The sequence below is a fragment of the Bradysia coprophila genome, unplaced genomic scaffold (assembly GCF_014529535.1).
Source record: "Bradysia coprophila strain Holo2 unplaced genomic scaffold, BU_Bcop_v1 contig_373, whole genome shotgun sequence".
NCBI classification, from domain to species: domain Eukaryota; kingdom Metazoa; phylum Arthropoda; class Insecta; order Diptera; family Sciaridae; genus Bradysia; species Bradysia coprophila.
Genome location: NW_023503632.1, coordinates 615,905 through 638,795, shown reverse-complemented (window position 1 = coordinate 638,795; position 22,891 = coordinate 615,905). Strand labels below are relative to the sequence as shown.

General features: G+C 36.8%; 3 protein-coding genes across 6 annotated transcripts; 1 reads left to right on the top strand and 2 right to left on the bottom strand.

The window, feature by feature from the left end:
- The first annotated feature begins 2,796 nt into the window (after positions 1–2,796).
- On the top strand, positions 2,797–5,786 carry LOC119082006 (inhibitor of growth protein 4). 2 transcript variants are annotated; one of them, XM_037191322.1, is made up of 5 exons: positions 2,797–2,961; positions 3,657–4,016; positions 4,084–4,244; positions 5,324–5,488; positions 5,568–5,786. In XM_037191322.1, the coding sequence occupies exons 1-5, from the start codon at positions 2,925–2,927 to the stop codon at positions 5,667–5,669; spliced, it is 825 nt and encodes a 274-aa protein (XP_037047217.1). In that variant the 5' UTR covers positions 2,797–2,924; the 3' UTR covers positions 5,670–5,786. The 2 variants fall into 2 exon arrangements, with proteins under 2 accessions (XP_037047217.1, XP_037047218.1); XM_037191323.1 differs by having other exon boundaries at positions 2,798–2,961; positions 4,084–4,208.
- A 193-nt stretch (positions 5,787–5,979) lies between these two features.
- On the bottom strand, positions 5,980–6,869 carry LOC119082007. Its single transcript, XM_037191324.1, has 2 exons — positions 6,466–6,869; positions 5,980–6,406 (listed from the first exon to the last, which is right to left on the bottom strand). The coding sequence occupies exons 1-2, from the start codon at positions 6,762–6,764 to the stop codon at positions 6,067–6,069; spliced, it is 639 nt and encodes a 212-aa protein (XP_037047219.1). The 5' UTR covers positions 6,765–6,869; the 3' UTR covers positions 5,980–6,066.
- A 6,780-nt stretch (positions 6,870–13,649) lies between these two features.
- Positions 13,650–18,157, bottom strand: LOC119082052 (RISC-loading complex subunit tarbp2-like). 3 transcript variants are annotated; one of them, XM_037191381.1, is made up of 8 exons: positions 18,031–18,157; positions 16,257–16,333; positions 15,977–16,046; positions 15,673–15,911; positions 15,268–15,361; positions 14,967–15,196; positions 13,995–14,088; positions 13,650–13,927 (listed from the first exon to the last, which is right to left on the bottom strand). In XM_037191381.1, exons 2-8 carry the CDS (start codon positions 16,318–16,320, stop codon positions 13,654–13,656), a joined length of 1,065 nt encoding a protein of 354 aa, XP_037047276.1. In that variant the 5' UTR covers positions 16,321–16,333; positions 18,031–18,157; the 3' UTR covers positions 13,650–13,653. The 3 variants fall into 3 exon arrangements, with proteins under 3 accessions (XP_037047276.1, XP_037047277.1, XP_037047278.1); XM_037191382.1 differs by having other exon boundaries at positions 18,038–18,055; XM_037191383.1 differs by lacking the exon at positions 16,257–16,333 and having other exon boundaries at positions 18,031–18,137.
- Between the last annotated feature and the right edge of the window lie 4,734 nt (positions 18,158–22,891).

The following is a 22,891-nucleotide window of genomic DNA, read 5'->3' as shown; positions in this document are numbered from 1 at the left end:
CATAGGGTCTCGGAAAAACTCAAAAATGAGAAGTCTCAAAGGGTCTCGGAAAAACTCAAAAATGAGAAGTCTCACAGGGTATCGGAAAAACTCAAACAGTCTTTTTTATCCTATTTCTTCTTATCAAAATGAGACCACTCATCCATTCTCATAACGTCTAACAAATCCATAATGAGACCACTCATCCATTCTCATAACGTCTAACAAATCCTTAATGAGACCACTCCTTCAGTCTCACATCGTCTCAAAAAGTCAAAATGAGACCACTCCTTCAGTCTCACAGCGTCTCGAAAAGCCGAAATGAGACCACTCCTTCAGTCTCACAGCGTCTCGAAAAGACGAAATGAGACCACTCCTTCAGTCTCACAGCGTCTCGAAAAGACGAAATGAGACCACTCCTACAGTCTCACACCGTCTCGAAAAGCCGAAATGAGACCACTCCTTCAGTCTCACAGCGTCTCGAAAAGCCGAAATGAGACCACTCCTTCAGTCTCACAATGTATAATCAGGTCGAAATGAGACTTCTCACCAGTCTCTTGAAGTCCAACAAAAAGTATTCTCGTTCAGTCTCAAACATTCTCGAAGAATATACAAAATGAGACCACTCTGACATTCTCATAAAGTCTCGTAAAAGTTTGAAAAGAGACTACTCATCCAGTCTCAAACATCTCCGAAAGACATTTAAAACAAGACTTCTCAACAGTTTCAGATGAATTCGGATGAATTTTGGATGAATTATGAGAACTAATCCAGTCTCAAAGGTCAAAAAAGAGACGTCTCGCCTCCATACAAAATAGCTGTCTCGAAGAGACGTCTCACAACCACTTTTTTTTTTACCCGGGTGACAGCTATCAATGTTGTAAGATTTCGTGTTTTGATTTTAATTTCTGAATTGTTTCTCAGTGTTTTTGCTTGTGAATAGTGGTCACAAGTATGGAAATATCAAGTCGATATGAGGAGAAATGCAAAATGTTTTGCAGTGGAATTGAACCTTATACATTAGAAGACTGCAAAGACCCATTGCCTACCAATTTTGGATATTTTGATTTGATGAATTACTGCATCCATAAACACAGTCCATAAGCACAGTCACCCGGAACGATTTTAACAGTTGGAAGAGCATGGAGGCCTTGAGGCCTACAAGTACTTCGAAAATGGATGGATTCAGTGCAGCATTGGATGTAAACGAATAAGCACCGGCTGGATTATTTATGCTGAAGTAAAACGAAGATTGAGTAGTTTTTGCCTACACACACAACATTCTATTTTATTCAGGTGAAGCATTCTCATAGACTCAACGTGGCACCGAACAAATGCTGGACAGTGATAAATTCAGACGGTATAGCGATGTGTGGGTATTGCAGCTGTATGGCAGCCATACTGTTTCAAAATAAAAAAGTTTGGTTAGAACCAAAGTAGTATAACTTATGTCATCAGTCGTTCAATTGTTCAATAGAATATCCAAACAAAGACAATCAAATGAACCTAATAAATTTCTCTTTGTTTTCATGTTGGTTATTTTCAAATTATTTCGCGCTAAACTTTCATCGGTACGGCAAAAAAATCGAGGTGAATAAAATTTATGTGTGTATGTGTGTTTGCACTTGCCCTATACTTGGGAAGATACCTTTTCCACACAAAGAAACTCCCCATAATCGAATTTACATGACATTAGTATGGTGAGTTCTTAGTGTAGAAAGTGATCTGTCACCGAAAGCATGTAAACAAATAGCATTTAATGCAAATCATTTTACAAAAATTCACAGGACCAAGGCAGCTCTCTAGAAATATCACACGAATCGTTTACAAAATTAGGAGGCCAAAAACCGTAGAGTGTCCGCTTGTAAATTTCATTACACTGTATCCATACACTTCTCTTCAATGAACGTCAACACAAGGTATGGTCGAATGTCAAACTTTGTATGGAGCGGAGGACATAGCGATTTCATATAAACGAACTCAGCTCTCATGAGTCGGGCAATTCCAGACCCGAGTTTAATTTTTTATACTCGAGTAAAAAAGTTTAAAGTTTAAGATTTTGACATTATAGATCATTTTCATTATACGGTACTTGTCAACGTAACCCCACTTAATTTTTCGTCAAGTTGTCCTTAACCTCAATCAATTGACGTTAACTGCGTTCAATTTACTGATTTTTATATGAAAATCGTTCGTTCAATTCATTCAATATTTTTCGACATGTCTGACAGTTGGGATCGTGTCTGACGTTTACAAGGTCATGAAAATGATCTATCGTATAAATGTGATGTTTGTTGACTGAAAAATAATTACCTTTTTAGTCGACGGATTTTGGTCAAACAAACTGCTAGTGTGTAGCAAATGGTCTCAGCATTCCGGTGAACTAATTAGTTTTTCAATCGGACAAATATCTTGCGAGCGACAAGACTTTGAAATCATGAGGTGATCAATATGTAAATTCCGTTTTTCCAAACTGATTTGTTGTCTCAAAACAACCTTATATACAACACCGACACTAGGCTAGTTTTTGACTGTATGAAAAAAAAAATATTGTCGGCTACGGAAAACCTTGACCCCCTCAAAATATTGTGCCATTAAATGCATCTCAAATATGTATTTTTTTAAATTTTTTCATGCAGCTTTAGCGTGGATAAAAATCATCACCAACATAATATTACGCATAACGGGACAAAAACAGTAGATTTCAAAATTCGCAATATGAATGGTAGTTTTTGAATGGTCCTACTTTGAATCCTACCACACAATCCCAACCGATAAATTTCGATGGTCTGTGACGTTTGTGACATTTCTCGTAGTTTATAATATTTTGAGTGTTTTTGTCAAACATCTTTCAAAATTTCTTGTTAAATTAAAATTTTAATTTTGTGTTTTCGTTGACATTCTAATTAATTCGTATGTTGATGGTGAATCCATAATTGTTAAAAATGACGTCTGCACTCTATTTGGAACATTATCTAGACGGTAAGGCTCGATTTTAAATCGTTTTTTAAATGTTAACCACAATCATTTTGATGCTATGTATTTATCTGCTGCTATACGGTTGTACAAACAACAAACAACATTTCATTCACCAATGTTGATCAATGGAAATTGTGCTGTTCGGTGTCCTTTGTGCAAGAATTTGTGTTTCGAACGGATTGATCGATTGATTCCATTTTGCGTTGTAACAGTTTGACCCGGATAGTCTGATTGATGGTCATGATTACTATCCCTGATAAACTCTCTGGGTATATCCCTTTCAATGTAAACACGTAAACGTCTTACTGATCGTTCAAATAGTGACGCAAAAGAGACCTAATTCAAATTATTCTTTTGTATTCGAATGAAACTTGGCGACGCAAAAGAAAAATTAGGCCTGGTTTTGAGTCACTATTTGAACGATCACTTGCTCTCATCAATAGGGTAAGATGGGTAAGATGTTAACAGGGAGTGTGGTGCCGAACGATTCAATTCTACCGATGTTTTCGACATTATTTCGCACGAAATTTTTGTTTTTTGCTTCGTTTCAATTACTTAAGCACCTCGTTAACCACATTTTTTACCATCTCTCGCATCGAATGTGTTCACTTACACTTGGTAACTTTTACCGTTCAGTACTCCCAAGTTAATATAGAAATTGACTCAAATCATTAAAAAATCAACCGACTGTCCCTCAGGTCTGGAAAATTTACCCACCGAACTGCAACGTAATTTCAAATTGATGCGCGATCTGGACACGCGTGCGCAAAATTTGATGCAATCGATTGACGAAAAGGCAAACGACTTTATGGAAACATTGATCAAGGACCGGGACTCGATACCGGAGGAAGTGCGCAAGGAAAAACTGAAAAGCATTCAAGACTCGTTCAATTTGGCCAAAGAATACGGCGACGATAAAGTACAGTTGGCCATACAGACATACGAATTGGTTGACAAGCATATCAGACGGCTGGACTCGGATTTGGCTCGGTTTGAAGGTGAAATACAGGACAAGACACTGAGCGCTCGAAGTAAATCGGAGGAAATAGTCGGGAAAAGTAAGTGTCAATTGGGTGCGTTGCATTGCGGGAATTTTATGATTCGCTTTGGTTTCCTTTATTGCAGAAGGACGGAAAAAAGGCAAAGATGTCAAAACGGTGACCAAAAAGAAACGAGCTGCATCATCCGAAGACGATGAGCAGCGAGGGAATGCTGGAAATACATCACAGAAAGCAAGTAAAAAGCAGAAGGTAAATCAAGAAAAAGACGGTCGTAAGGGTCAAAAGGTAATCATCTTTCATCCACACTCCATTGTTCATGTTGTCTTTTGAGGCTACTCTCTTTTTGATTTTGATTTCCCATGGAGGCGCGGGAAAACAGGAAAAGTAGGAAAATATGCAGTTCTCTCTCCAATAGCTGCATTTGAACCAACTCAATTTTCTTAAATAATTAAAATTTTTGTTTCGTGTCGTCTATACCTTTCCGTCGGGACTCAACAGGTAGTGTCCCAAAACAACGACATAAGTTTGGAGTCAAGTTACCGGAACAGTTTTTTTTTATCTCTGGATGTTTTCGCTCAAACGTGGAAGGCATTGACGAGACGACGAAACAAAATATTTTAAGAAAATCGGGTTTGTACAACAGTAGCTATTGGTGAGAAAGGAAACAAAACAACATATTTTCCTGCTTTTCCTGTTTTCCCACACTGTGTAGCGAAATATTTTCATTTATGTTCGGATGTAGGCTGAGTATGGTAGTGGCTTCTTATATATTGCGTGTGCCCTATGTTGAATTGAAATATTTTGTTTTCAGTTGATTGTTACGAACAGACAACCGCTGAATGTTGTTTTTGGGACATGGAAAAGGTTATATTCAAAATCACCGGATGACGAGGGGGAAACTATGCGAGCAAATACTGACACAAGTCCTATTTGCTATTGGTGACTAATAAAGGAAATAGCGCCAATAGATGACAATGGAAGTAGGTGGGACAAGATTTGCTCGCGAAGTTTCCTCCTCGCCAAATGGTTCCTTCTAACACATCGATTTGTCACAAACAACAACAGTTCTAACACAAACTCACGTATCATTTTCATTCGTTGCATAAAGCTAAATACTCGATTCCGTTAAGGCCAACACACACTAGCATCTAGTGTCATCGGGAATACGATATTTCTATTGTTTAAATCAGCTAAAATCGGTTTAAACCGGTTTTAACAATAGAAATATCATATTCCCAACTGACACTAGATGCTAGTTTGTGTTGGTCTTTATAATTGCATGTTTGCTTCCGTTTTATCGTTTCAAATGGCTTCCGAATCTTCCGATGCCTTAGCTGTAACCGTACCCAAAAATAAATTTTCAGAAATCAGTGGATCCAGAGGAAAGTTTGGCCGATGCGGCTGGTGGAACACCACAAAGTGATGTTCTCGACATGCCGCTCGATATGCCCGTTGATCCAAACGAACCAACATACTGTCTATGTCATCAAGTCTCTTACGGTGAAATGATCGGATGCGATAATTTGGACGTAAGTTTTCGGAACATGAATTTTTGGTCGAGACGTTCAGGTTTTCATTTCTTTGTCCTTTTCTTTCCCCGTCACACAGTGCCCCATCGAATGGTTTCACTTTGCGTGTGTTGGTCTGACGATTAAGCCGAAAGGGAAATGGTTTTGCTCAAAATGTACGCAGGACCGGAAGAAGAAATAATTTCATTTGCCGGTGGATGATGGTGGCGGTGCATTGCAGTTATATACGTTTAAGTTTACTATTTAAGTTCACGTGTTTTTTTAACATACGAATTGTTCGCAATAAAATGATGAAAATTGTAAATGCGAGTAGTTTCATTGGAATGTGACACAGAGATGGAGAGAGAGAGACAGAGCACACCAACCAGAGTCCATGAAACTGATAGACAGATTTTATCGGTGTATTTATGGATCGTGATGGCGCACGTTGGTTTCAACACGGTAAACAGTGTGATCTATACAAAAGGCGTTTAAAGCAGCAAACATCGTGGTCCGTAATCGAGAAAACGATTTATTTTCACAAAATACATTCACACAAACAATTTTCGATGACAAACAAATTTTGAAGGCAAAAAAAGCTACCGTCCACGACCTCTACCGCCACCCTTTCCTTTCGCCACTGTTCTTGAACTGAATTTCGTCGGCGGTCTGGGTTTAGCCGCTACTTTCCGTTTTTTAGCTGGAGTTGCCCTTGATGTGGTACTCGCCCTTGATGTAGTGCTAGCCTTGGATGGGCTAGCCCTCACTCTACTTGAGGATCGAGTGACTCGGTCCGTTGGTTCTGGCTTCCGTTTAGTGTACTTACGTTTACGAGGTGGCGTTCGTGGAACTGTAGAATGTCGTGCAATGGATCTGTATCCCCTACCCATATCATCTGCTGTTGGACTTGAGTAGACTTCATAACGCGGAATTTTGGGGCTGGTAACAGTAATGTTCATTGAGAAAATTGAACTCTCGAGTGAAAGAAAAAACCTTACGAGACAAACTCCACGTCTTCGTCATCATCATCACCGTCTATTTGATACTCGCTTTCCAGGCTCGTCAGTACATATTTGTCGCCGTTTCGCACGATAAATCCATTTTTGACGCCAAGTTCCAATATTCTTTTTATTTCTTGTTGAACGACATCCGTTGGTCCGCCGCTGGCCGCTTGAAAGTAGTTGCATATTTCGTTTTCTGTTGCATGATTTTTTAGGGAATCTAAGGCGCTCATAACACAGCGCCCGTTAAGCATTTGAATTTCTGCATCGGTTATGTTCGTTGAATTGTTATCCATATTTTGATTTTGAAGAAGAAAAAAATTTGTCGAATGAAAATGAAATTGAACTGGAACGAAGTGGTGTTTCGGTACTACTGGTTTTTTCTTTCTAATGTGCCTACTTAGGCTACTTAGCAGGGGCCAGATTTAATCTACTACTTGGTTTGCTACATGCGTTATGATAATTGAGCGTTCGTTTAAATGCGAACGAGTGATAAGTCCTTTCTTAGGCACTATATGTGCAGATGTTCACTCGAGCACATCGTCTACAAAAAACACTGCACGTAACGCTTTTCTTAAAACGGCAACGAAAGTTTTACTTGTCGTTACTAGAAATAGACTATTAGAATCAACCATGATCCACTTTTTGCATCTATTGTTCGAAAGAAATTGGTAAATGCTATTTGCACACGGGAATGCAGCCTTTTCGTTAAGTTTTGAAAATGGGAACTACAATCCCGACCTCCATTTTGTGAAGAGGAAAATTTCCTGGAATCGAAATAAACTATTCTTTTCGCAAGAAAAAGTAAAGAGTTTTATGCACTATCCTTCCGCATTCATTGTTTTTGTATGTAAAGCCTTTTTCGTTGTCCTTTGTGTCTAAACTGGCATCACCCGGATACATAAATAACTCAGTCGTATTGAAATAAAACTTCAAAATTGTGGGAATTATTCTTTTTTCAGATTTTATTTTAATGCTATCGTAAAAAGGATGTCCGTCTGGGACATTTTCCATTTTATTGGTATACGTATGTTTGGAGATGAGTCAATAAAATGAAAAACATCAAGATCGAACATCCAAATCAAAGGCTCGGAACAGGTCTGGTTGATCTGAAACCTGATGTTCAAATCATCTGAATTTGATTAGGAAACCTCACCTGTTCCGAGTCTTAAATCAAATAGATCACCATTATATTATCCAATATATAAGGAACATTATTGGAGTTCTTCTGAATTTACATTTACAGTTTTATCGATACATCTATAGCGGTGTATTCAAGGCCGAATATTTGAGAAATGGTTCTTCTCAAAAGATTCCCTAAAATGACCGACAGTTTTGTGAACCTTTGAGAATTTTAGAGAATCTTTGTAAATCCATTCTCAAAAATTAAGCATTGGGTGTATTTGAAAGTCGAAAACTTTCTTGTCTTCTGTTAAGTTGCTCTACCGCCAAACCATCAACACTGACAAAAAAAGTGCAAAATCTAACCAGTCTGTAGCTGATGGTGACTTTGTCTCCAGGTAAAGCACTTCAAGCATGAGTGGTACTCTAAATAGGGTACTGAAACGGGACAGTGTACAGAACTGGCACTGTAAAAAAATCTGTGAACATTTTTCATACAAAATAGTACTCTATTTGGCTGCTGTCACTCGAAGCACTTTTGCTTGAAGTGCATTGGCTACGAAGTGCGTTGGCTACAGCCGTACATAGTTTATTTTGTATTGGGTGCAGCTAGTTTATCAAAGTATATAAAGACAGAAGTTAATGCAAACGATCAGATACGCCCGAATCTCCACTTTCAGGTTAATTTGGTTTCGTTATGTTCACGGCAGAGTAAATAAACTTTACTCTGTCGTGGTTATGTTGCAAACACATTGAATTAGTTTGCGACAAGTTGCAGAATGTACAACAACATTAGTCCCAAGAAATGAATTCACCTCAAGGTCGGAATTCGTAATTTCTCTGATCCACTGAGGGAGGCTTTTTGCATTACCTTCAGTGTTTATGTAGAATATTTGGAGACAAAGCTACCAACAGGTAAACATTTTATTCCTCTGACTGTTTCTTGACCGACAGAGAGAGACAAAAAAAACTTATCAAATTCACATCCGATGTGATTATTTCGTATAACATTTCCGACTTCCGACTTAATTGTAGCTCACACCCAGCTTTATTTGATAATTATAATCGACTCAAAACTGTATGGATTTCTCAAGAAGTTTGTGGCTTCAGGTAAAACATCCATGCCAGGTAAGAAATAGTTATTTGTTTACTAAGGGGAGAAAATAAGAAATTCCAATAAGAGCGATGTTTGCGGCCTCATGGTAAGCGAGGGCCATAATTTTGCTCGAATTGAAATTTCAGATTTCTCTAAGTTTTTCTTTTCATGCACGCATGCAACGCACTTCAAGCAAAAGTTCTTCGAGTGACACATGACAAATAAAGGACTATTTTGTATGAAAAATGTTTACAGATTTTTTTATAGTGCAAAAATTTGTTTGATACACTGTCCCGTTTCAGTACTCTAGTACCACTCATGCTTGAAGTGCGTTGGTGCATGTTATGTTTTCCTGTTTTTCTCTACAAAACGAAAACATCGATTTGCTATACCATTTTCGAAAACATAAACAAAGTGACATTTCTATTTTCTCCTCACGGCGGGAGAGAAAGTGCTGCACTTTTCTCACTAGAAATGTCATTCGACCAACGCAATTTTCTTGAAGCTGACTTTGACGTCACTCAAATAGAGGACTGAACCGATCAAAGCTGGCTATTCTTTTTCATACAATGACTATCAAAAATTTTAAAAAAATCATGTCCGGAGCGATAGCGGAGGACTTGACGCAGTCTAACTTCCAAAAAAAGAACGAAGAAATTTTTTTGAGACGCGGCAACTATATATAGGCGAGAATTTAAGTTTCTTTCCTTTGGCCTGTATCACCACAAATCCTATTCTATCTTATTCGCGCTTCAAATACGAGCAAAACGAGCTATCACTCGACTATGTAACTTTAAAATTGCCGGAGATATATCGTTTTGAAGTTGGTCATTTTGATAGAAAATGCACCAAATTAACGTTTTCCAAACAATCAAAATCTTTCAACTTACTCTGTATGTTTCTATCTATCTGTCTATCTGTCTATCTGTCTATCTATCGACGGTCGATCTCGGAAACTAGTCAGCCAATCTCCATGAAATTTTGCAGGAACCTCAGGGTGGGCATAAAAATGAAAATGTGATACGCCATTACCCCAGGAAAAACCAGAATTTTGTTTTATTGGCCTCGAAGTGGTTTCAGAGTGTGGCTTTCGAGGGTCGGGAACGCGTTTTCGGCTGTAGCTTAGCTGTATTGAAACCTACAGAGGCGTGCGACCCATCAAATGAAAGGTATTCGTAACACGATTCGAACAAAAAAAAAATAAAAAATCGGGGCAGATTCGTTTGAGCTAGAGTGATTAGAGTGACCAAATTTTGAGCTACTCGAGCGTAGGATGAAAGGACTAATATTTTTTTGGGTTATGAGAGATAGAGAATTACTTTCTTCGGCAAAGTCTCAGAGTTTTACGAGTAGAACAGAGTGTGAAAAATGTCGAAAGTTGGAAATGGGTGGGTCAATTATGTTTTTAGAGGTATTTCTTGAATGGTGACAGATAGAGAGTTACTTTCTTCGGCAAAGTCTCAGAGTTTTACGAGTAGAACAGAGGGACATATGTGAAAAATATCGAAAGTTGGAAATGGGTGGGTCAATTAGGGTTTTAGAGATATTTCTTGAATGGTGACAGGAGAATTACTTTCGTCAAATTTTCGAATTTCGTCAAATTTTCGAATTTCGTCAAATTTTCGAATTTCGTCAAATTTTCGAATTTCGTCAAATTTTCGATTTTCGTCAAATTTTCGATTTTCGTCAAATTTTCGAATTTCGTCAAATTTTCGAATTTCGTCAAATATTCGATTTTCGTGAAATTTTCGAATTTCGTCAAATTTTCGAATTTCGTCAAATTTTCGAATTTCGTCAAATTTTCGAATTTCGTCAAATTTTTAAATTTCGTCAAATTTTCGAATTTCGTCAAATTTTCGAATTTCTGTTATAAACTGTTATAAAAAGCAGTGTTCTAAAACTTCTAAAACGACTGATATCCCAACAAAAATCTCTTCGAGAAAAGTGTGACGCAGTCTTTGAAGTACAATTTCTAAAATGAATGATATCGCTAGAGTTGACGCTTTCAGCTTCGTTACGCAAAAATTAAATTTTACACCCAATTTTAGTTCAAACAAGCTGGCTTAGTTTTTCTCATCATCTGCCAAATAATTTTTACCAAAAAAAAATTTGACTGGAAACAACCAAAATTTTACCAAAAAAATCTGCGTCGCAAAGTGGCAAATGTTCAGGAACAGACCAGCAAGAAAATTTATCTGCCACATGCGACGCAGATTTTTTTGGTAAAATTTTGGTTGTTTCCAGTCAAATTTTTTTTGGTAAAAATTATTTGGCAGATGATGAGAAAAACTAAGCCAGCTTGTTTGAACTAAAATTGGGTGTAAAATTTAATTTTTGCGTAACGAAGCTGAAAGCGTCAACTCTAGCGATATCATTCATTTTAGAAATTGTACTTCAAAGACTGCGTCACACTTTTCTCGAAGAGATTTTTGTTGGGTGTGTTTTTGGCCTTCTAAATGAGTGATGTCAAAGTCAGCTTCGGTGCTTGACAGTGCTTTGCTTTCACTTTACATCGATTGGGTTGACACAAATTTTTGATGAAAACATAAAATTGGGTTGCGTATGTTAATAACATCTATACAATGCGTTGCGTATTCTTAAATTAATTCTTATATTTATTATGAAGATACAAATTTTGAGAGCCCATTCAATGTTCGAATTTATGTCAAAGATAAGTGGGTATTTCAACTGATAATGCCTCGCCTTCGGCTCGTTCCGCAACTTTCACACTTGCTAAAACAACAATTTACAAGGAATTAAGTAATTTATTTTATCGCATACGCGGTGTGATTCCCCGAAAAAATTATTCACCTAGGATATATAAACAAACATTATACTTCTGTAAATTGTCAAAGTGTCATTCGCATATCTTGTTGTCTCGTTTTCGCTTATGCGATAAAAAAGAATATGCACGTATGACAAGCCGTCTCGGCAAGCCTCGACCGCTTTGTCATACGTGCATAATATTTATTATCGCATACGCGGTGTGATTCCCCGAAAAAATTATTCACCTAGGATTATATAAACAAACATTATACTTCTGTAAATTGTCAAAGTGTCATTCGCATATCTTGTTGTCTCGTTTTCGCTTATGCGATAAAAAATAATATGCACGTATGTCAAGCCGTCTCGGCAAGCCTCGACCGCTTTGTCATACGTGCATAATATTTATTACATCCTAGCGCTTGGTAAGTGCGTTTCCACTGTCACAAACAGAGACGTAAACTGGACATTCCGCACGCTAGCACGTAAATGAATATAGTCGAACCGATAAAATGTAACGAAAATGACGTCACACGTTCTTAAGGTTCCTAATTATTTTTTTGAAGATTCCCTCTGCATTTTTATGGGTGTTAAAGCCGGTTAGAAAAGTTATAATAGTCTACTCATCAAAATAAAGTTGTTGAGTGATCCGCTTGACAGTTGCTAAACAAAAGTTTTTGACCTAGGCTGTCATTTCCCCATATGACAATTAACGTTTAACGTCAAGGATAAAAATTGAATTCCTCAAAGCACCTAGCAGGGTAATAGAGGTTCTACCATGTCAAATAGAGTAGTTTTTTGATACCAATAATACCATTAGCAGCCCTAATGGTAATTTTGCAATTAAAGTACTTCTCAATTTTTTTGTATTACCCTGCTAGGTGCTTTGATTGTGCACAAAATTTAAACTTAACACCTTATAAATCTTGTAAAAACTACGTTTCTTGCAGGAGAGTCACGGGAAAGAAATGTAACAGAACGGCTTCTTTTTACTATAAAATCCATTTAATTAAATGTAACCCCCTGTTTAAATCATTTGTTAAACCCTTTGATTGTTTGTGTGGATCAGCTGAAAAACACCTGAAGCAAATTAATGCTCAAATTTCACTGCCTCTAACCATAGACGTAGACTGCCTCTAACTGTACAATCTGTGTAATTTTCAATCTAAACGAACTTTTACACGATCCCATAAAAGATCCCTCGCAAAAGTGTTATACTTGTTCAAGTATGGGTTGATGGGCTGTCCTATACTACCCTCGTAGGCCATCAACGATCTCAGAAGCCGAAATAGGCCAGTGAGGGAAGGAGCACTGTAGCTCTTGTTTTCGCTCTGCCAGTTAAATGACGATTGAACTTGTGAATTAGGTCGTGTTGCTTTCGATCGAACGTGTAGACTGTAAAAGTGATAGTGAGTGTGTATGCGAACTTTGAAACCTTAATGGGAGACAAAGATATTCAGTTTGTTGTCGGTTTAACTTTAACCTTCAGATGCTTTAGGTGTTGTCATTGAAGTGACACTGTCTATGAGCTTTTTAGACGATGTGATTGAGATTATGTTTGGATGAATGAATATGCAGAAATGGGACATCTCCAATTTCCTTGATTTCAAATTCGTTTCGAATAGTCTCACGATATCCATAGAAGTTTTTTGATACAGAGAAATTACACCGTCAGCCTATGAAGCTAAATCAATGACATTTCACTTTTATTATAATTCACCAATTGGCCACATCACCTTTATGCATTGCTGGTATAAAAAAGACCACATTTACCGCAGCACATAGCTTGTCTTCGCTTTTCGATAACTGGATGACATGTAGCACCGGTTGCATAATTATTTTGGTCTATACCAAAACCGAACGTTTCGCAACTGATTCACATGCGAAAATCTCTAACAATGAATTTGGTTAATATTATTAGACCTCTAATTATTAGGTCGGTTAGTCTCGATTATTCTACGTTACATTAAAATAATATTTTATTGGCAATACCGCAACCACAAATCATGAACGGCTGTACCTGCTTTTTGTATGAGAGATAAGGAATTCATGCATTTGTGGCTGGGTAGAGCCAGTAATAGTGGACGCATTAGCACGGCCCATTTTAGAGGAACGATTGAGGGCAAGGTTACGGCAACGATCTCTCTAAAGTAGGCCATGCACACGCGCTATATTTCCATTCGCCGAATTTATGCTTAACGTGTCTAAATATCTGCAATTTCCGGTGGCGATCGGTATTCCATCAAACATTTAAGTATTTTCAACGCTGCCAATTCTTTTCCTTTTTTCTTGTTACTCGACGTGGCTTCCTGGTAAAAGTATTCAACTTTGCAAGACGTAATGAATGTGGGACAATGCGAAGGTCCATCCATTTTGACCACTTCATATATGGGCGGTCTCAATCGATTTTTGACGCACAGTTCCTGAAGATGACCGACTGGATTCGGAACGACGGTAAACGTTTCTTGTGGCGTTTCTCTGCATTGAAAGATAATTTCGTTTTAAGTTGCGGCGCAATAAACGAAGCAATGCTTTGGTGGATTACCTCAATAATGGATAGCGTTTTGTGGTGAGGGCCGTCTGATGGATTTCATTGTTTTCGACCTGTTTGCTTTCTTTGTCGAAAAGGTCAGTTTTCACTGGTGAAATAAAGAAAAAAAATAGAAACATTTCGCTCGCTTAAAAACACATAAAAAGCAAGACAATATTGGGGGCAGCACTAAATTAAACTGGAATTCATTCCAAAGCATACAAATAGAGAAAAAAAAATCTCTTCAGAATCGCCGTCCAAAACGAATTTCCAGGAGATGCGACATTTCTACACTGTCAGGAACGATTGTATCGTTTTACAGACAATGTCGTTTTTTTGACGATACTATCGTTTTCTGAACGATAATATCGTATTTTGGACGATAATATCGTTAAAAAAGATTATAATACCGCCCTAATATTCTAGAAAACGATATTATCGTTCAAAAAACGTCTTGTGGACGATGATATCGTTCCTGACCGTGTAGAAATGACCAGCCACCAAACTTCCATGAGCTATCGCTTGTCGACCCCATAATAATCTCTATTATAGCAAATTGTGCTCCGGAGATTACACAGACGAAGTATTATATCGGTGGGTCGACATTCGCATGTAATGTGCACAATGAAGTTCATTGAATGAACCACAGCACTGCTACTAGAAGCCTCCAAATTTGACCCTTGTCAATTCAGTGTTCATGCTAGTAGCAGTGCTGTGAATGAACTCGACTTAGTTGAATGAGTTATGGGTTGGTCAAGTAAAGAGATCAGATAAAGGCAAAAAAAAGGTCACAACAAGCCTAACACGAAAGAATTTCTCTAAATGAACAAATCTTAGAACAAAATTATTATTGGTCGTGTCGCTCATTAGACAGATTGTTAAAGGAGGAAACTCATCACCAAAAAAAGTGCAAACAAAAACCAAAAGCAAGCAAAACTGCCACACACGCATCAAAATATAATTAGAGCAAACAAAATTTCCACTAACTCGTTTCGAACTGTTCGAGAACTTTTTCGGCAGCCATCTGTTTCGCACTTTTCTTATTACGAGCGATTCCATATCCCTTAATTGGTCCTACCTCACAAAAAATGTAGAAACTCGGATTGTTGGGCGTGCCAGTGACATTTTCGGTTCCATAATTGGGCGGTGGAAGATGTTTTCGAACGCACAATTCCTGCAGAATTCCCACGTAGTTCACATTTCGTTTCGTATTTTCGCTGTAATTAAAAGAAATTGGACAGTGTATAGTCTGGGTTGGTATGGTGGCGAAACATCGATTCCAAAATACCTCGAGTTTTCGGACAATGTTTCGGGTGCAACAGCTTTCGTTAAGTCTTTGCAAATGAGTGACTCGTTGCGATTTTTATATTCAAGGTCGATCGCTGGAATTACATCAATGGTTACAGTTAATTCAGTGAAAATTTTCACCGAAATTTTGAGTAGAAAGACTGGGTGTAACGTGCACTCAGAAAGTTGTCGACCATGTGAAGAGCTTGTATTCTTCACATGTTCGACAACTTTCTGCGCGCACTGTATTTCGTCTCATTGTCTCGTATCTAATACTGCTGTCTCCCTTTGCTCAACAATTTGGTTTGCAGATGCATATCGCCGACAGTGTTAATGTTTCTAACTAATTTAATCGTAGAATCTCTTCCGCCCACCTTCGTATATAAGAAATTAATCAAAGTCTCACCCCTTTTAATGCATAAAATAATTTCCCTAGCTGCCATCTCCTTTCCCTTTTCCTGTGTATTTGAAGACACCACTCGATAATATCCTTGGACTTGACAAAAAATGGAGAATGCTGTATCGTGAGGTCCGTTCTGCTTTAAAATGCCGTAGGTCGGTTCTGAAAAACCATACTTTGCACACATTTCTTGCAGATAACCGACTGGGTTTTGAATTTTCTTCACATTGTATTCGGTGTTGTCGCTGAATGGGAATAGAATTTTGTATAATTGTCATAGGCTGGTGATTGAAAATTATTTTCGTTTTACTTTGTCCTCTGAACATGTTCCTGTTCTCTCTGTACTGATCTCATGTCGGAATTTGTGGAAAATCGTTGATCTAAAAACATATAAAGTTAGAGATTTCACATTTTGGTAATAAGTGAACATTTCGACCGATAAAAAAAACTGTGAATAGAAATAGTTCCCGTTCTCGTAAAAGTTTCTTGACCTGTGTTAACTGTCTGTGTTTAAATAGGAAGAAATCCCACTGTGAAACTGTTTCTATTCAAAATTTGATAACTTTTTTCTGTCTGACTTCAATTCTTACTTTCCCTTAGCATCCTATTTGCTGAGGTGTTTACCGATGAGCTAGCATTCAATGAATCTTTCATATTCCGCAGAAGACTGAAAAAGTTTTAAACAATCAGAAACAGCATGTGACCTAAAGAACGGAGAGGCGACATTTCTACACGGTCAATATTTATCGTCATGAACGATATTATCGGTCAAAAACCGATATAAGCTGGCGTCCTCTTATATCTTACTGTGTACGATAACATCGTTTTGTTAACGATAATATCGTTTTGTTAACGATATTATCGTTTTGTTAACGATAATATCGTTTTGTTAACGATAATATTGTTTTGTTAACGATATTATCGTTTTGTTAACGATATTATCGTTTTGTTAACGATAATATCGTTTTGTTAACGATAATATTGTTTTGTTAACGATAATATTGTTTTGTTAACGATATTATCGTTTTGTTAACGATATTCACGCCGTAAGTGCGGTCGAAATTCAAAATGGAAAGTGCGGAGGTCTTTCCAACGCAGCGTCATTTTCATACAAGGAAGCGTTGAAATGTATTTTTTGGTTCACTTTTTCATCGAATCGTTCACTTAAAATTCAAATTTTGGGCACACTTACGGCGTGAATTATCGTTTTGTTAACGATAATATCGTTTTGTTAACGATAATATCGTTTTGTTAACGATAATATCGTTTTGTTAACGATAATATTGTTTTGTTAACGATATTATCGTTTTGTTAACGATATTATCGTTTTGTTAATGATATTATCGTTTTGTTAACGATATTATCGTTTTGTTAACGATATTATCGTTTTGTTAACGATATTATCGTTTTGTTAACGATATTATCGTTTTGTTAACGATATTATCGTTTTGTTAACGATATTATCGTTTTGTTAACGATATTATCGTTTTGTTAACGATATTATCGTTTTGTTAACGATATTATCGTTTTGTTAACGATATTATCGTTTTGTTAACGATATCATCGTTTTGTTAACGATATCATCGTTTTGTTAACGATAATATCGTTCCTGATGATATTGACAGTGTAGAAATGTCCAGCCACCTTGCGGAACAGAAACTAGGGATCTAAGGAACAGAATCTGTCCCAGACAAAGTCCTGAAGACTAGGACGAACTTTTAAGCGTTATTTGACGCGTGATTTTACTTTGCCTGTTTACGTCGTGGATACATTCTTTAAACGGGGAAACATTTTTGCAGCGCGTTCTTGACGCATGAAAATATTTTTTTGGGAAATATTTTGTCATTATAGTAATCCCAAGCCTGCACTAGTATCATACATACTTGAACATTTCAAAGTAGATAGCCAGTGGCTATTTTCAGTAAATTTGTGAACCTATGAAGTCAGTTTCGACTTTAGTGTGAAAAAAATCACATTGTACACAAGCTTTAGAAGAATGCTTATCCTCCAAATCTAGGGAAGTTTAAGTCTAAATTAGTGCACTTTCCCCTAATTCACCTTATTCGTATGATATCAACAGAAAGACCGAACTAGTGCCATCATATACAATCAAACATTTTTAGACAACGAATGATGTACTAAGTAGCAGGTCGGAACTAATTCGCGGTGATTGATAGGTGTAATTGCTTGTGATTGAGATAAAACAATTTATTGATTTTCCTTTTGTATTTCGTTCGAATTTGATGGAACATGATAACAGTATAACATATCGACGAGCAATTTTTTTTTTTACAAATAAATGGTCGTCGTGTCCCCAGTACTCGCTTTTTTCTTTCTTCATACAATCAATTTCATTTAACTTACAAATCACAAATGAAATCGTAATTTTTTTGTCTTATTTCTTTATTGTGTCTTACACTCTATTCAATTGACTTTTCTTAATGTCACGCAAGTACATATATCGTCGCCGGCAAAACATCAATGGGTTTACACGGCAGGTGTTATTTCTTCCAAGTTTTCGCTTTTGCCAGAGATCGTACCGTAAGTGCGCATTAAATTCAAAATAATGGTGCAAACAACAGCAACGACAAAAACGAACGATGACCTCCAGTTAATGTAAAGCCTCATAAGTAGTTCAACAATAGTTATTTGTGTATCTGTTTTGGACGATTGTTTTTCGCATGTAGCCCTCACTTCGTTCGGGCTACAACAAGCGAAATTGCCTAAAACCAATCGTCCGAAACAGATACTCAAAAAAATTTTCATGTAAGGGGTCGAAAACCTGAGAAAAATATCGAAACTCCCTCATTTTCGGCCCCGACACATGAAAATATACAAAGAAATGAAGTAGAGGAATTTGTATCGAACATTCTGCGATATCAATACCCTCTCTAGCGAACAAACTTCGTTTTGAAGTTGTCAAAATACCATCTCGTTTCTTTGTTTACAGAATCATGAACTTGTAAAATGCAAAGGCCAGGTTGCATTTTTACCACCCTAATGAATGTAGTTAGGTTAAGAGCTAGAACATTCATAAAAACCTCTGAATTATTTGGGATTCAATTCTGTAAAATTGGCTTTAATTATTTACAACAAATAGAAATCAGTTCCAAACATATCTGAAATACAAGCTGGATTTTCACATTGTGGTGAGTTTTACCATAAGAATCAACATTTTCAAACCGCGTCACCACTCTATGAAGTTCTTGAGGATTTCTATAAAATAGCTGAGGTCCATTTGGATCACGGTAGAACAGAACAGCAGACTTGAGAAACTTGTTCTTATATTGCAACGGTTTAGTTTTTTCTACTACAGTTAGAAATTTCAACATGAATTTGCTTCAGCTGTTTTTCAGCTGATCCACACAAACAAAAACAATCATTGATAGTCCAGCCCCTTGTGCCAGAAAAAGTCGGCTCGCTCGCTTTAAGTTTTTCGACTTTTTTCTTTATCTCATGTGATTGAGCATGAAAAACTGTGGAACTAAATTTTTTTCTGGAAAATAGAAAATCGAAATACAAAAATTTTTGATGACATACCATTTCTATTCGAATTTTCGTGTTTTTAGTGACTTTCAAAATAATTTCTAAAAAAAAGCATACGAGACAAAGTGTCTTATAATTAGTTTCTCCATCGATAAAAAAAAAAAAATAGGGATTATTGCTATACACGATTCTGTCAATAATGTTTTTGGTCATGCATTTTCCTCTGCAGGATTTCCCAATATTTTGCAACCACCTGGTATTTCTAGAGACGACGGTAAAATACCTGATGGTATGACAGTAGTTCCGTGGAGTCATGGAAAATCACTTTTATGGGATGTAACAATACGTGATACTTTGGCTCCTTCACCTTCATACATCAGTGAATCCTCTAAAAAAGCAGGGTCTATTGCAGATAAAGCGGAGAGATTTAAGCATAATCATTATATACGTCTTAAAGAAAACTATTTATTTACCCCCCTTGCCTTTGAATCATTAGGTTGCATGGGTCCAGAAACAAAGAAATTTATTGACAAGTTGGGATCGTTGATGAAGAGAGCATCAGGGGAGCCACGTTCCAAAGATTATCTGTTGCAGAAAATTTCTATTGCTATACAAAGAGGCAATGCGGCATGTATTCTTGGAACTTTAGGAAGTAATAGAGCGGATGATTTTTATTTATTGTAATATTTGTTGATTGAAAAGATCGTTTTTTTACTGAATCAAATAAATAAATTATGGAAATGAAAAGACAAAGCTGTGAGTTTCTGAACTTATGTGCCGCGCCGTGTTGCACACTCGTCATATATATAGGGTAAGCTACCAAATCCGAGTCGCTACTGTAATCCAAGCCCTCTATTGTCTTTTCCGTTGTTCATTCGAATAAACAAAAGAAAATGCAATAGAAAACTCGTATTACAGTAGGGGCTCAATTTTGGTAGTTTTACCCTATATCACCATTAAAGTTGCTGAAATCTTTCAAAAGATTCGCTTGATAACTCGTATTTGCGAAAGATGTTTTGTATACTCTGTTCATCTACTGTTCAGTACATACCAAGCAATGCATTTGAGCAATTATTTGAACACGTTTTTTCCAATTTGACTACAATTGTGACATTTGGACTCAAAAGTCTGTCTTTTTCATCTGTCAAAGTGACGTTGTAAATGTCAAACGAAAAAATATTCGAAGTACACACAAAATCGTTTACTTTTCTTCATTCCTCTAATAGAATTGAGTAAAAGTAATTGATTTTGTGACTACTTCGAATATTGTTTTTTCAGTTGACGTTTAAACGTCACTTTGACAAAGGGGAAATAGCGTCTTTTGATTCCAACTGCCACAATTGTAAACTTACAATTTGAATATTGTCAGAAGAGATTGATTATTTGATTAAATTATTACTTATTATGAATTTGGAGGACCTCAGCTTTACAGCGATACGCATAAAGCTGAGGTCCTCCACATTCATAATAAGTAATAATTAAGTAATAATTTAATCAAATAATTAGTGAGGTCACAGAACTCATCAAAGTTCACCGAGGTTACATTGATTTCGAGAAATTTTCCGGAAGTCATATTTTCGTCCGATAATCAGCAAATTTTATGAAATTAATATTTGCCCCAGGAGTATTTGATCTCAGCTTTCCAACGAACCCACACACGCCCGTGTCCTCGTCACCTTACGGAAATGAAATCCGGACTACGAAACCCCATTTTTCGACTTTTGGCCACTTACAACCAACCAGGTATGGAAGATCAAAAATATCTGTCATTCTGTAACTGTCTTTCTTTGAAAAAGACTCTAATCACTCGTTTCGTATCTTTTTGTTTAAAAACTGCTGGTAAAGAAAGAAAGAAAAAACGAAATTTTGACTTCAGCAGCCGCACATTGAATTAATTTGTTTATAACGTTTTTTAATATTAAATATATGGTTGAGCCATGAAAATATTGTATTATTATTTTTCGGGAATTGGTAAAATCATTCAAAACTGCTGATATTAATCCGAGGTAAGTTTGGACAGTTTCACAATTCAAAATTTACGCGCTGATTATTTTCAAAAATGATAATGAGTTCCAATTTGTCGTATTGTCGCATGTCGCAAAAAATCGTCTCTGCCACTGTTCTCCGTGGCGTGTGTGTGTTTGTTTTATTGAGGCTGTTAAGTTTAGAGTTCTTAAAGAGCTAATAATTAGTCGAAGTCGATTGGCCATTATTGTTAGATGACCAACTACTTTAACATTCTTGGTGTTTGGGTGTTTCTCTCGATATTTCATTTGGAGAGAAAATTTTCCTTCTTAATTCATGAGTAAAGTCAAGGCTGTATACTGTTGTGGAGGTCTATCTAATCAATCTTTTTAAAAGAGGAGAAAATTCTTTTAAATCGAAAAATGTGAAAGAGGTTGCATTCGACGGAAATCTCAAAATAATCAGAGGAAAAGTGAATGCTTCTATGAAACAACGTACATATGCCGTTGAGGTACATATGATTGCTCCTTTTAACTATAGCCATAGCTTCCTTAAGCTAACTTATTTCTTAGATACGCCTGTCTGATGATTAAGAAGTTGAGACTGCTCAATGCGAATGTCCTCGAGGGCTAGAGATCTGCCACCATATTGCGGCAACTTTGTTGGCCCCTTATTACGAAATTTCAAAGACCGATAGTGACTGTTGGGCTCCGAAACCAAGTGAAGCCAACAATGTTCATACAGTTGATGAAGTCTTTAATATACCGAAACCTCCACGATCGACGAATCGAGATTTAAGCGAAATGGAATTGAGAGAGCTTTACGAAGAGTTGCAGAAAGTTCCGCCTGTGGGGTTTAAATGGATTTTGAGAAATCATTTTGAGAATGATGAACCTGGCGATGACGATACCAATATGAACGATGCTATTATCGAATCGGTGGATTTTGCGCGTTTTATTTTTTCTAAGGACTTTGACAATGCGTCGAACAAAACATGCAGAAAATTAACATACCAGCAGAATTCCATTTTATGATTTTTGAAAATTGGAAAAATCAACAAACAAATGAGTGACATTTAGGTTTTTTTTGGGTTGGTATGGTTGGTGTAGTTGGAATAGAGATTTAAAAGTCTGCGTTATAGATTTATTTCTGCGTTTCTATGATTATGTTTGAATTTAAGGCGCACTTACGGCGTGAATTATCCAGGAGGTAAATTTTTTGTATGAAAGCCGCTATATACCGCTAAAAATGACGGCCGGTCCTTTATCATGAATTCTGAGAAAAATTCGGAGAAAAATCGTTTACAAGCTGTAGCACCGAAAAATAGGTGAAAATGATAATTTGCTATAGACTAGGATTGACTCCTTTAGTATGGGTTTCATTGCATAGGTGGAAAGCATGGGGTTTCGTTTCAGGTGTACACTCCACGTGTACCAACGTGTAAAAATAGAAGAATCAAAGCCTTCACTTGACTCGTGGCGACACTATTGACGAATGTGTTATGAGAGAACAAACTTGCTCTGTTACTGGATTTTTATGAAACTATGTATCAGTGTAACAAAAGATTCAAAAATGTGTGACAAGCGCTTCACAATTGTCACACTGATACAAGACAGCAGTGAAAACTTTTGTCTGTTTGGTTAGCCGTTATAAAACGCGTAAGGAAGGAAATGTGAAAGTTTTAAGGTTTTCTGGATTTCTGGATTTCAAGCTATCGGTGTCTCAGTGAAATCATTCGCTCAGGTTAAAAAGAAAAGAATTCCACAATTATTGT